The sequence below is a fragment of the Mobula birostris genome, chromosome 13 (assembly GCF_030028105.1).
Source record: "Mobula birostris isolate sMobBir1 chromosome 13, sMobBir1.hap1, whole genome shotgun sequence".
Classification (NCBI taxonomy): domain Eukaryota; kingdom Metazoa; phylum Chordata; class Chondrichthyes; order Myliobatiformes; family Myliobatidae; genus Mobula; species Mobula birostris.
Genome location: NC_092382.1, coordinates 7,980,174 through 7,992,099, shown reverse-complemented (window position 1 = coordinate 7,992,099; position 11,926 = coordinate 7,980,174). Strand labels below are relative to the sequence as shown.

The following is an 11,926-nucleotide window of genomic DNA, read 5'->3' as shown; positions in this document are numbered from 1 at the left end:
CATTCTCCCATTCAGCATCTCGTCTCACCGATAAACAGGAGATAAAATCATTGACTTCACCAGACTCAGAGTTGAAGTGTCGCCTCACCTGGAAGGACATTTTGAGGATCTGAATCTTACTGAGCGAGGCTGTGTAGAGGAGGGTGTTAGACACCTGTTTAGCTTGAAGGATAAGTGCCAGGAGGGAGATCAGGGGCGAGGGACGAATGCACAAGGGAGTCGCGTAGGTACGATGCCTGTAGAAAGCGCCAAGTGTTTTTTTGGTGGGATGTCGCTGGTGATTGCGGAAGTTACGGAGAATTATGTGCTGAACGCGAAAGGCTGGTGGGATGATAGATGGGGACAAGAGTTCCATATCGTAGCTGGGGTGGCGGGAAGGTGATGTAAATGCAAACCTGCGTGAAATGGAGGAGCTGAGGATGAGAGGACAGTGTTGATGGTGAAGGAAGGGAAGTCCCTTTCTTTGAAGAAAAAAGACATCATCTTCGTCTTGAAATGAAACGCCTCATCGTGAGAGAATAAGCAGCGGAGATGGGAGGAATTGAGAGAAGGGGATCACAGTTTTACAAGTACAGGATCGGAAGAGGTGTAGTCCAGGTATCTGTGAGAACCGATGTGTTTGTAAAACACAAGAGTATGTAAGCTGCCCCTAGACATAGAGACAGAGAGACTGAGAAAGGGGAGAGAGTTGTCGGAAATGGACCAGGCAAAGCTGAAGGCAGGTTGGATGTTGGAGGTGGTCGAAGAATTCGACGAGCTCCGTATGCATGCAGGAAGCAGCCCGAATGCAGTCGTCGATGTCGCCAAGGAAAGATCAGGGAGTGACGCCAGTGTCGGCCTGCAACAGAGACCTTTCCACGTGCTGGATGAAAAGGCAGGCATAGCTGGGATACACACGGCTACAAGGGTTTTCCAAGGGGTTGGGGGTGTGAATACTTTTCATAGGGATTGTATGTGTTATCAAGTCAGCGAGAATTGCGAATTGAATACATTTTATCGGGAAAAAAAATCTGAGTTGGGTCTGTATAACCGACATTGCTGTCGGTGATGCCTGAGATTCGTCTTTGGTAGTCTGGTTCTACTGACTGACGTGTTTAAATTCAGATGTTGTCGTTATGTTTAGTGATGCGACAGGATAAGGAGCGACCTCATTATGAAAAATAAAAATGGTAGTAGTGTATAAGCAGCTTAATTCTCAAGGATTCCAGAGGTGGAACTTGGTGTACGGTGATGAGTTGGATCGATGTCGCCTGCAGGAAATGGTGACGACAGCATCGATCGTGGGGGAAGGGGAATCTCCCTTTACTGTAAAATGTCTTGAGCAGAAATTCTCACCCAAGGAAATGATAGAATGGAATAGCACTTTTCCGAGTGTCCGTGTGGAAGGAGGGATCGACAAGGTAACTGTGAGAGTAAGTAGACTGGCTTTGTAAAAGATGTTGTTTGATGATCTTCCTCTGGAGTTGGGGACAGAGAGATCGAGAGATGAGAGTCGTGTTATAATGGGACCAGCCCGTTCTGAGGGCGGAGTGGGAAAGTGCAGGGAATGTACATGAAAATGACGAGCTCAGCCTACGTGCAAGGAGGAGCACCCATTGAGCAGTCAATGGACTAGCAGCACCAATTCAGTCGTCACTTTCGGGATCGAACGGGTTGTTTCGGGACCTCGCAGGGGTATGGCCTTGCAGCAGGACGAATGTGTCCGGGGCGCCAGAAGGACAGTACGGTGGAACTGTGGGGCAAAATGCACTACGATCTGTAGGGTAGAGATTGGAAGATAGGCCGGCAAATGAGGGAAGAGCTTTTTGGCTCTATAACGGGCTTTTGTACGTCATTTCCGCTTGGGAAGTGTAAGTGGAAGAAATATAGCGACGGGCCGAGAGGAACAGAAAATACCGAAATGTACGGTTACAGCGGGAGACGCCGCGAGTTCACGACTTCTTCGAAACAAAGAGAGCGAGCGGAGATTTTACCACATTCTTTAGCTGCTCTCTGAACTTGGTCTGTGTAACGGCGTAAAGGGCCATGTTTGTACAACAGCTAAGAAGCTGCAGAATACTGCCCAGCTCTCGCAGCGAATCTGGCGGATACACAGATGTGCTAAGATCATATAGCCGACTCCACATGGAGTACACAGTGAAAGGTGCCCACAGCAGGATGAAATTGCCCGAGACGATCAGCAATAAAACGAGAGATTTCCTGCGTTTCTCCATCTCCGGATCTCTGGATCTCTGTCCGTTGCCGGGAATCCTGAGTTTCCTGCGAGGTCTGCTGGTGACTAAGACGTGCCTGACGGTGAAGCCATTCGTTACTAGAACCAGCACAAATGGGAACACAGGGGTGATGAAGTTATAAAATAGTTCAATTTGTTTCATGATATAGAAATAATAATCTCTCGCGAAACAAATGAATGGAGAGATTATCCATGTGTATTCCCTTAAGAGACGAAAATACCAGTAAATATTCTTCAAACAGCTGATCACACTCGCTGTCCCCAAAACCACAGCCGCAGTTTTCCCGGTGCAATACTTTGTTTTCAGCTTCTGGCAACAAATAGCGACGAACCGATCAAAGGTGAAAGTGACGGTGAACCAGACCGAGCAATCGGTTGCGGTGTACATCAGAGCAGCGTGGACATTACAGCTACTGGGCATAGAGCGGAGGAAAACCGAGTATGACATGTACGTAAGTGGAAGTTTGCTCAATATCAGGTCCAGGATCAGAACCAGAAGATCCGCCGCTGCCATGGCAACCAGGTAGCAAGTGACAACTCTGGAGAGGCCGCACTTTCCCCGAGACAGGATGAAGATGGTCACCATGTTCACTGCCAAACAAAATATACGATTACGGTTAACACACCAAGAAGGTTTATCTCAAAGCGAGCATATATTGTGTACCAATGAGAGAAATGATTTTAACTGACGGAATAATTTAATGGTAGCGATTACCAATTAATAAAATTAAACCGTTTTGCAGAGTGGTGTAAACTCACTGCTGTCTGTTCTACCGAATATCAGCAACGAACTAGAAAGCGAAGAACACAGATAACGATGGTGGTGATCGGGAAACTCTGTACGTGCAGAGGGAAAAAGAGTTGAATGGTGCATCTGAGGAACCTGCGGGATCTCAGCTGTCGTGAACTAAGTGTCCTGGACACCCACCAGGTTTAGCTGAAGCACAGATTCCGGTCCCTGATCGGAAAATGCATTTTACGAACACAGTTTGGATGAGGATAGCCAGAGCCGGAAGAGGAAACCAGTGACTACATTCGCGGAGGGAATGATTACTTCGCTTCAGGGGAATCTCGGACAGCACATGGCAGTTGGAAAGGTATTAACGAATTTATTAGTTTTGTATTGCGACCGTTGTGGTTAAATGGCCAGGGAGAAATGGAGGAGGGGTGTTGACAATAATATTATTCTTCCGACGGGAAGACAGATAATACGACGATTTATGCAACACCGTTCTGCGACAGCCTCCGACTGCCGATTGGAATGAGAACAAAAGAAACGTGGATACAGAGCAGGCGAACGCAAAATGGGCAGAAACGGAGACATTAAGATAAACGTTCACAGTTTAGAGAACGTGCGCAAAATGTTATTGTTGAACGATAGCTAATGCGGATACGTGAAGAATGAACGACGGTATCTCGGGAGATAGTTCTGTTACGAGACAAAATACGAATGTGCTCTTTGATAATATGGTGGACACATGAGAAGATCTTAAAAGCGGAGGGACCTGTTTAATGCTCAGGGAGGTGCTGGCGCGTAGACGGCAGGAGGCGAGGTTAGATTGGGTTTAAGGGGGATATCCTTTCAAAATGTAATGTGTTAACGTCTCAGTGACAGGCTGCTGTGTTGAATAACTGTAAGTCAGAGGTTTAACCGTCACATCGGGAGCATAAACTGCGCCGGTATGACCACAGCATAGGACCACACGCTATGGTCGATGCATTTCCCTCCCAAAGCCGTCTTCTTGCTTTCTCTACATAAACGTTGATGCCGTTGTTAACCTCCGCTTAAGTTACGCGAATACAGGCACGGGACCATCAAATACGCCTCATACGTGAGATCGTTAATCGCTGGGTCGATTCTTCTCGTAAACCTGTTCTGGATCATCACCACTGACACCACATATTTTATGAAACAGAGATCTTCAGGACAGAAAACTACCCTACTGCATAGAGCAAGGGTTTTCTTAATCAATAACTAGTATGTGCGATAGGAGCATTAATTATTATAGTTAGAAAGGTACGCGTGAGAAGGCAAATGTGCGGTTAAGAATTACAAACTGACTCACCGGGAAGAGCAATGATGGCGAGGACGGGGAAGAAAACCACCTGAATGGTAGGAAGCGCATGAGCGATTCGAACATCTACTGCATCGAGTGTAAAAATAAATGAAACCACCCAGATGTTTTTCCCATTTCCTGTTATATTCCATGCTGTCTTTCCAGAATTCTGATCCATGACAGATCGAGCCAGTCTGTCCTTACGCTCCCTGACAGTGCTGCTCCTGATCTCTGTCCGTGACAGGAAGGAGAGGTTGTTCTCGCTGAAGCTGGGGAAACTCAGTGAGAGAAACTCTCTGGTGACGTCATAGTCATAGTCATAGTCATAATCTTACTTTATTGATCCCCGGGGGAAATTGGTTAAACGCTTCTTGAAACTACGCAATTTATTTTGCATGAAAGTCCAGAAAGAGTTAACTCTTGGTTTACCCAGTGGCCTAGGAAACAACTGTGGAGATAAGTGCTGCTGCTAGTACATACCATGAAATTGCAAAACATAAATAAAATATCTCATAAGATTTCGGTGGGTTAAGACAGTTTGAAGTAGAAAATATGGTCCAAACAGAATAAGCAAATATAAGTATTTTATTTAAAAATTCAGTGTTAGGAAAGCGGTAAATTAGTCAAAAATTACACTTGATTGCTCCATTGCAGCCGTAAGTCAGGAGAGAGAAAACAACGGTTCTGAAACAAGCGGCATTAGCTTGGAATGTGAAGTTGTATAGAACCATAGAAACTACAGCACAGAAACAGGCCTGTTGGCCCTTCTTGGCTGTGCCGAACCATTTTTCTGCCTAGTCCCACTGACCTGCACACGGACCATATCCCTCCATACACCTCCCATCCATGTATCTGTCCAATTTATTCTTAAATGTTAAAAAAGAACCCGCATTTACCACCTCATCTGGCAGCTCATTCCACACTCCCACCACTCTCTGTGTGAAGAACCACCCCCCCACACCACCTTATGTTTCCTTTAAACTTTCACCCTTAACCCTTGTCCTCTGTTTTTTTTCTCCCCTTGCCTCAGTGGAAAAAGCCTGCTTGCATTCACTCTATCTATACCCATCATAATTTTATATACCTCTATCAAATCTCCCCTCATTCTTCTACGCTCCAGGGAATAAAGTCCTAACCTATTCAACCTTTCTCTGTAACTGAGTTTCTCAAGTCCCGGCAACATCCTTGTAAATCTTCTCCGCACTCTTTCAACCTTATTAATATCCTTTCTGTAATTTGGTGATCAAAATACTCCAAATTCGGCCTCACCAATGCCTTTTACAACCTCACCATAACATTCCAAATCAATACTTTGATTTATAAAGGCCAAAGTACCATAAAGGCTTTATGACCCTATCCACCTGTGACGCCACTTTTAGGGAATTTTGTATCTGTATTCCTAGATCCCTCCGTTCTACTGCACTCCTCAGTGCCTTACCATTTATCTTGTATGCTCTACCTTGGTTTGTCCTTCCAAAGCCTAATACCTCACACTTTTCAGTATTAAACTCCATCTGCCATTTTTCAGCCCGTTTTTCCAGCTGGTACAAATCCCTCTGCAAGCTTTGAAAACCTTCCTCACTATCCACTACACCTCCAATCTTTGTATCATCAGAAAATTTGCTGATCCAGTTTACCACATTATCATCCAGGTCATTAATATAGATGACAAATAACAATGGACCCAGCACTGATCCCTGTGACACACCACTAGTCACAGGCCTCCTCTACTACCACTCTCTGGCCTCCTCCATTGAGCCAATGTCTAATCCAATTTACTACCTCTCCATGTATACCTGGCGACTGAATCTTCCTAACTAACTGCCCATGCGGGACCTTGTCAACGGCCTTATTGAAGTCCATGTAGTCAACTTGCACGGCCTTCCCTTCATCCACTTTCCAGGTAACCTCCTCGAAAATCTCTAATACATTTGTTAAGCATGATCTACCACGCACAAAGCCATGTTGACTCTCCTTAATAAGTCCCTGTCCATCCAAATACTTGTAGATCCTATCTATTAGTACTCCTTCCAATAATTTACCAACTACCGACGTCAAACTTACCGGCCTATAATTCCCTGATTACTTTAGAGCGTGGTTTTAAACAACAGAACAACATGAGCGATCCTCCAATCCTCTTGCATCTCACCCGTAGATACCGACATTTTAAATGTTTCTGCCAGGGCCCCTGCAATTTAAACACGAGTCTCCTTCAAGGTCCGAGGGAATTCCCTGTCAGGTCCTGGGGATTTATCTGCTCTGATTTGCTTCAAGATAGCAAGCATCTCCTCCTCTTCAATCTGTATAGGTTCCATGACCTCACTATTTGTTTGCCTCATTTCCATTGACTCCATGCCAGTTTCCTTAGTAAATGCAGATGCCATAAAACCATTTAAGATCTTCCGTATTTCTTTTAGTTTCATACATAGCCGACCACTCTGATCTTCAAGAGGACCAATTTTATCCCTTACTGTCCTTTTACTCTTAATATACCTGTAGAAGCTCTTTAGATTATCCTTCACCGTGCCTGCCAAAGCAACCTCATGTCTTCTCTTTGCCCTCCTGATTTTTGTTGCACTTTTTATACTCCTGAAGCACCTTATTTGCTCCCTGTTTCCTATGCATGTCATACATCTCTCTCTTCTTCTTTATCAGAGTTCCAATATCCCTTGAGAACCAAGGTTCCTTATTCTTATTCACTTTGCCTTTAATCCTGAGAGGAACATACAAATTCTGCACTCTCAAAATGTCTCCTTTGAAGGCTTCCCACTTACCAATCACATCCTTGCCAGAGAACAGCCTGTCCCAGTCCACGTTTTTTAGATCCTTTGTCATTTGTTCAAATTTGGCCTTTGTCCAGTTTAGAACCTCAACCCGAGGACCAGATCCATCTTTATCCATGATCAAGTTGAAACTAATGGTGTTATGATCACTGAAACCAAAGTGTTCCCCTACACACACTTCTGCCACCTGTTTGCAAGAGGAGATCTAATATTGCACCCTCTCTAGTTGGCACCTCTATATATTGATTTAGAAAACTATCCTGAACACATTTTACAAACTCTAAACCGTCTAGACCTTTAACAGTATGGGAGTCCCAATCAACATATGGAAAATTAAAATCCCCTACTATCACAACTATATGTTTCCTGCAGTTTTCTGCTATCTCTCTGCAGATTTGCTCTTCCAATTCTCGCTGAATATTGAGTGGTCTATAATCCAACCTCATTAATGTCGTCATACCTTTCCTGTTTCTCAGCTCCACCCATATAGCCTCGGTAGACAAGCCCTCTAATCTGTCCTGCCTGAGCACTGCTGTAACATTCTCTTGACTAGCAATGCCACCCCGCCACCATTCATTAATCTGCCTCTATCACGTCTGAAACATCGGAAACCTGAAACATTAAGCTGCCAGTCCTCCCCCTCCTGCAGCCAAGTTTCACGAATGGCTATAAGGTAGTAATTCCATGAGTCAATCCACGCCCACAGCTCGTCAGCCTTCCCCACAATACTCCTTGCATTGACATAGACACACCTCAGAAGATTATGACGGAGAAAAATTCTATCAGCCTTCTGTGCAAACATGCTCTCATGGGGAGGAAGGGAAGAGAGAGAGAGAGAGGGAGAGAGAGAGAGAGAGAGAGAGAGAGAGAGAGAGAGAGAGAGAGAGAGAGAGAGAGAGATGTTGAATGTGTTAACCACAGAGCAAAGGATACGGTGAAGGGAATTGGAACTGATATGATGCCTCCCACAGAATCCATTGCAGGAAAGCATGGCAGAGAGTGAGAGAGAGAGACAGATGCAGAGAATGATTGAAGTAGCTGTCGGAAACTGTATTTCCTCCAGCACGATGTGGATCAGATCACTGAGCGGCCGATCGTCATTCCTTGCGCATTGGTTCCGTGGTTTTACAAGTGGCTGATTGTTATTTCTCATGCCATCCCGATATACTAGTAGTTTGATGATCTTCAATATATTCCTTGCGAATTCCTGATGCTGTTGAATCAGAAAGGAGAAAGAAAAGAAAACGCTTTCCTTGCGGCCCATACCCATACCCATATCCCCTACAAGGGCCAACGCCGCAGTCATAGACACATTATCACTGCGTTGGAGCTGATGATGTTCCACTGGGTGTAAAGAGTCGGTGTGATAGGATAAGCGTTAATCCGAGAGATTCGGCATCTTTCTACAAAATGACTTTGTGTTTATTGGTAAGCACAATGGACGCTGTAACATTGTACAATTTACCCTTCATTGAAGGTCACACAAACCAGAAACCACCAGTGCTCTAAATCTGTTATTCAGTTTATTTTTTTCCCCTATGTATTCGGTTTCTTGGAATGCTTCCTCTCACTTGAGCAGTATCTGCAATCACTTATTCCAAAATCTTTGGAAACCAGTGTTGTTTTCATTTTCCCCAGACTAATAACATGGTATATTTATGAACCTACAAAGGCCGAACGGAAACTGGTGAACCAAAGCTTCTTTTCTTGACTGTTATTTAACTTTGTTGTGGTTTGCAATGAATTCTCATAAATCTTAGAATTATAGAAACAGCGGGCACGTTGTTGATAGCAATAAATTCGAAAGAAAGGTGTTTAACGCTGGGAAACGTTTTATTAAATGTATATATGTTACATTAAAACATATTTCTTTGTCACACAAGACATCAGACAAGCACAGTTGTGTAACATTCAATAAACAGTAAATGCTGAAGAAAGATATCACTAGATTCTACTGTCGGCACCATTACGTCTAGCCACTGAATACAATCGGCAGATGATTATGTAACTTCAGGTTCTTTATATGCTAATCAACTGAACAGTGATGAGATTTAAATTTGAACTTATAAATCACAAAATTCTTCGGTGTTAAGTGTAGCAAATTCCTCAGGTCTTACCGATGTGTAACCCTGTGCGAGAAACGCGTTCTTTCTCTGGTCCACTCGGAGTGCTACCCCGGCATGATAATGATAATGATAATGATAATAAAACAAAACGAGCGTTCTTCCTCAACAATTTGAGTGTTTACTGATATTCTTGCGAAGAAAAATAACATCATATAATCATGAAGTTTAGGGCGCTTGAAATCCCAATTAGGGTGTGGTGGATGTTATGATAACGCAGGATGACTTGGACACGTTGGGTGAGTGGGCACATGCATGGCAGATGCAGTTTAATGTTGATAAATATGAGATTATCCACTTTGGTGGCAAGAACAGGAAGGCAGATTACTACTTAAATGGTATCAAGTTAGGAAAATGGTAAGTACAACGAGATCTAGGTGTCCTTGTTCATCAGTCACTGAAAGTAAGCATGCAGGTACAGCAGGCAGTGAAGAAAGCTAATGCATGTTGGCCTTCATAACAAGGGGAGTTGAGTATAGGAGCATAGAGGTCCTTCTGCGGCTGTACAGGGCCCTGGTGAGACCACACCTGGAATATTGTGTACAGTTTTAGTCTTCAGATTTGAGGAAGGGCATTCTTGCTATTAAAGGAGTGCAGCGTAGGTTCACCAGGTTAATTCCCTGGATGGCGGGAGTGTCATACGTTGAAAGATTGGAGCGACTGGGCTTGTATACATTGGAATTTAGAAGGATGAGAGGGGATCTGACTGAAACATATAAGATTATTAAGGGATTGGACACGCTAGCGGCAGGAAACATGTCCCGCTGATGGGTGAGTCCAGAACCAGAGGCCACAATTTGAGAATAAGGGGTAGGCCATTTAGAACCGAAATGAGGAAAAACTTTTTCACCCACAGAGTTGTGGATCTGTGGAATGCTCTGCCTCGGAAGGCAGTGGAGGCCAATTCTCTGGATGCTTTCAAGAAAGAGTTAGATAGATCTCTTAATGATAGCGGAGTCAAGGGATATGGGGAGAAGGCAGGAACGGGGTACTGATTGTGGATGATCAGCCATGATCACATGAATGGCGGTGATGGCTCGAAGGGCCGAATGGCCTACTGCTGCACCTATTGTCCATTGTCCATTGTCTCTACGACGCTGAATGTCCTGCTCGATCCAGCCGTCATCATTCATCGGCGCACTGTCCATCTCAATATTAAAACATAAACCGACTGCAGGAGACTCTTGTTCTAAAAATACCTCAGGGAATACTGAATCTGTTGTAAGATTATTTACTAGGCTTGAGAGACAGCGGAAAAGAAGGAGAAAAAATATTCTCGCTCACAGTGAATCAGAGTTTCACAGGTACCGAACAGAGACGGCACAGTTAACGGTGGAGCAGAGACTGACAGATACAGAATGAAACCCACACTCTCACACTGTAACAGAGACTGACAGATACAGAATGAAACCCACACTCTCACACTGTAGCAGAGACTGACAGATACAGAATGAAACCCACACTCTCACACTGTAACAGAGACTGACAGATACAGAATGAAACACACACTCTCACACTGTAACAGAGACTGACAGATACAGAATGAAACCCACACTCTCACAGTGTAACAGAGACTGACAGATACAGAATGAAACCCACACTCTCACACTGTAACAGCGACTGACAGATACAGAATGAAACCCACACTCTCACACTGTAACAGAGACTGACAGATACAGAATGAAACCCACACTCTCACACTGTAACAGAGACTGACAGATACAGAATGAAACCCACACTCTCACACTGTAACAGAGACTGACAGATACAGAATGAAACCCACACTCTCACACTGTATCAAAGACTACTATGTACAATATGAAATGCACACTCTCACAATGAACCAGAGAGTGAGAACTAAAGGACCCCGCACTCTCATTCTGTTCCAGGGACGGATATCTATAAAATGATCCCCACACTCTCACATTGCACCGGAGACCGGGGGGTACAGAATGAACCATCCCTCCACTCTCTACCGGCGACAGGCAGATGGAGAATGAAACCCACACTCTTATATTATCCGACCGGGCGTTTCCCGTTTGTCGATTGTCTGCTGTACTGCTATCGTTCTCTCTCACTAATTCTGCACTTTATGTCAACTGCATATTAACCCTCTCTTCATTTTCACCTTGTAACCTACTGCAAGCTCAGTCCTTTCCTCCCTCTGGCAGACTGGCCTGTGACTCTGTTCTTCCAATTTACTATTCTTCTTTCATTCTGCTGTGAGTAATTGCTGTTTCTACAACATTGTCTTGCAGCTATTTCAATGTCGCTTTTGTTTCTTCAATCCGTTAATCGATATGCCTACTCCCCACCGTGAAACATCGTGTTCAAAGCTTTCCGACTGGGAAGAGAAAGGCATCAACTGGGAGATCGACAAAGAATCTGATACATGTACCGACGTTCAATTGCGTGCGCGCGTGTGTGTGTGCGTGTGTGCGTGTGTGTGCGTGTGTGTGTGTGTGTGTGTGTGTGTGTGTGTGTGTGCGTGTGTGTGTGTGTGTGTGTCTGTCTGTGTGTGTGTGTGTGTGTGTGTGTGTGTGTATGTGTTGTGTGTGTGCATGTGTGTGTGTGCATGTGTGAGGGAGAAAGAGTGTGTGTGTGTGTACTAATATTTTTTTTAATATGGCTTTATGTGATGGTGTGGCCCTATTTGTCGGTCCTGCATTTACTTCTGGGGGCATTGCCAAGTTAATGCCAAGGAGACGGGCAATTTTTATGTTCAACCAT

At 44.4% G+C, this 11,926-nt stretch overlaps 1 protein-coding gene across 1 annotated transcript; it reads right to left on the bottom strand.

Annotated features, from left to right (window-relative positions):
• Positions 1-1,931: 1,931 nt before the first annotated feature.
• LOC140207440 (probable G-protein coupled receptor 139) lies at positions 1,932-4,468 on the bottom strand. The gene is made up of 2 exons (XM_072275963.1): positions 4,300-4,468; positions 1,932-2,824 (listed from the first exon to the last, which is right to left on the bottom strand). The coding sequence occupies exons 1-2, from the start codon at positions 4,466-4,468 to the stop codon at positions 1,932-1,934; spliced, it is 1,062 nt and encodes a 353-aa protein (XP_072132064.1).
• Positions 4,469-11,926: the final 7,458 nt, after the last annotated feature.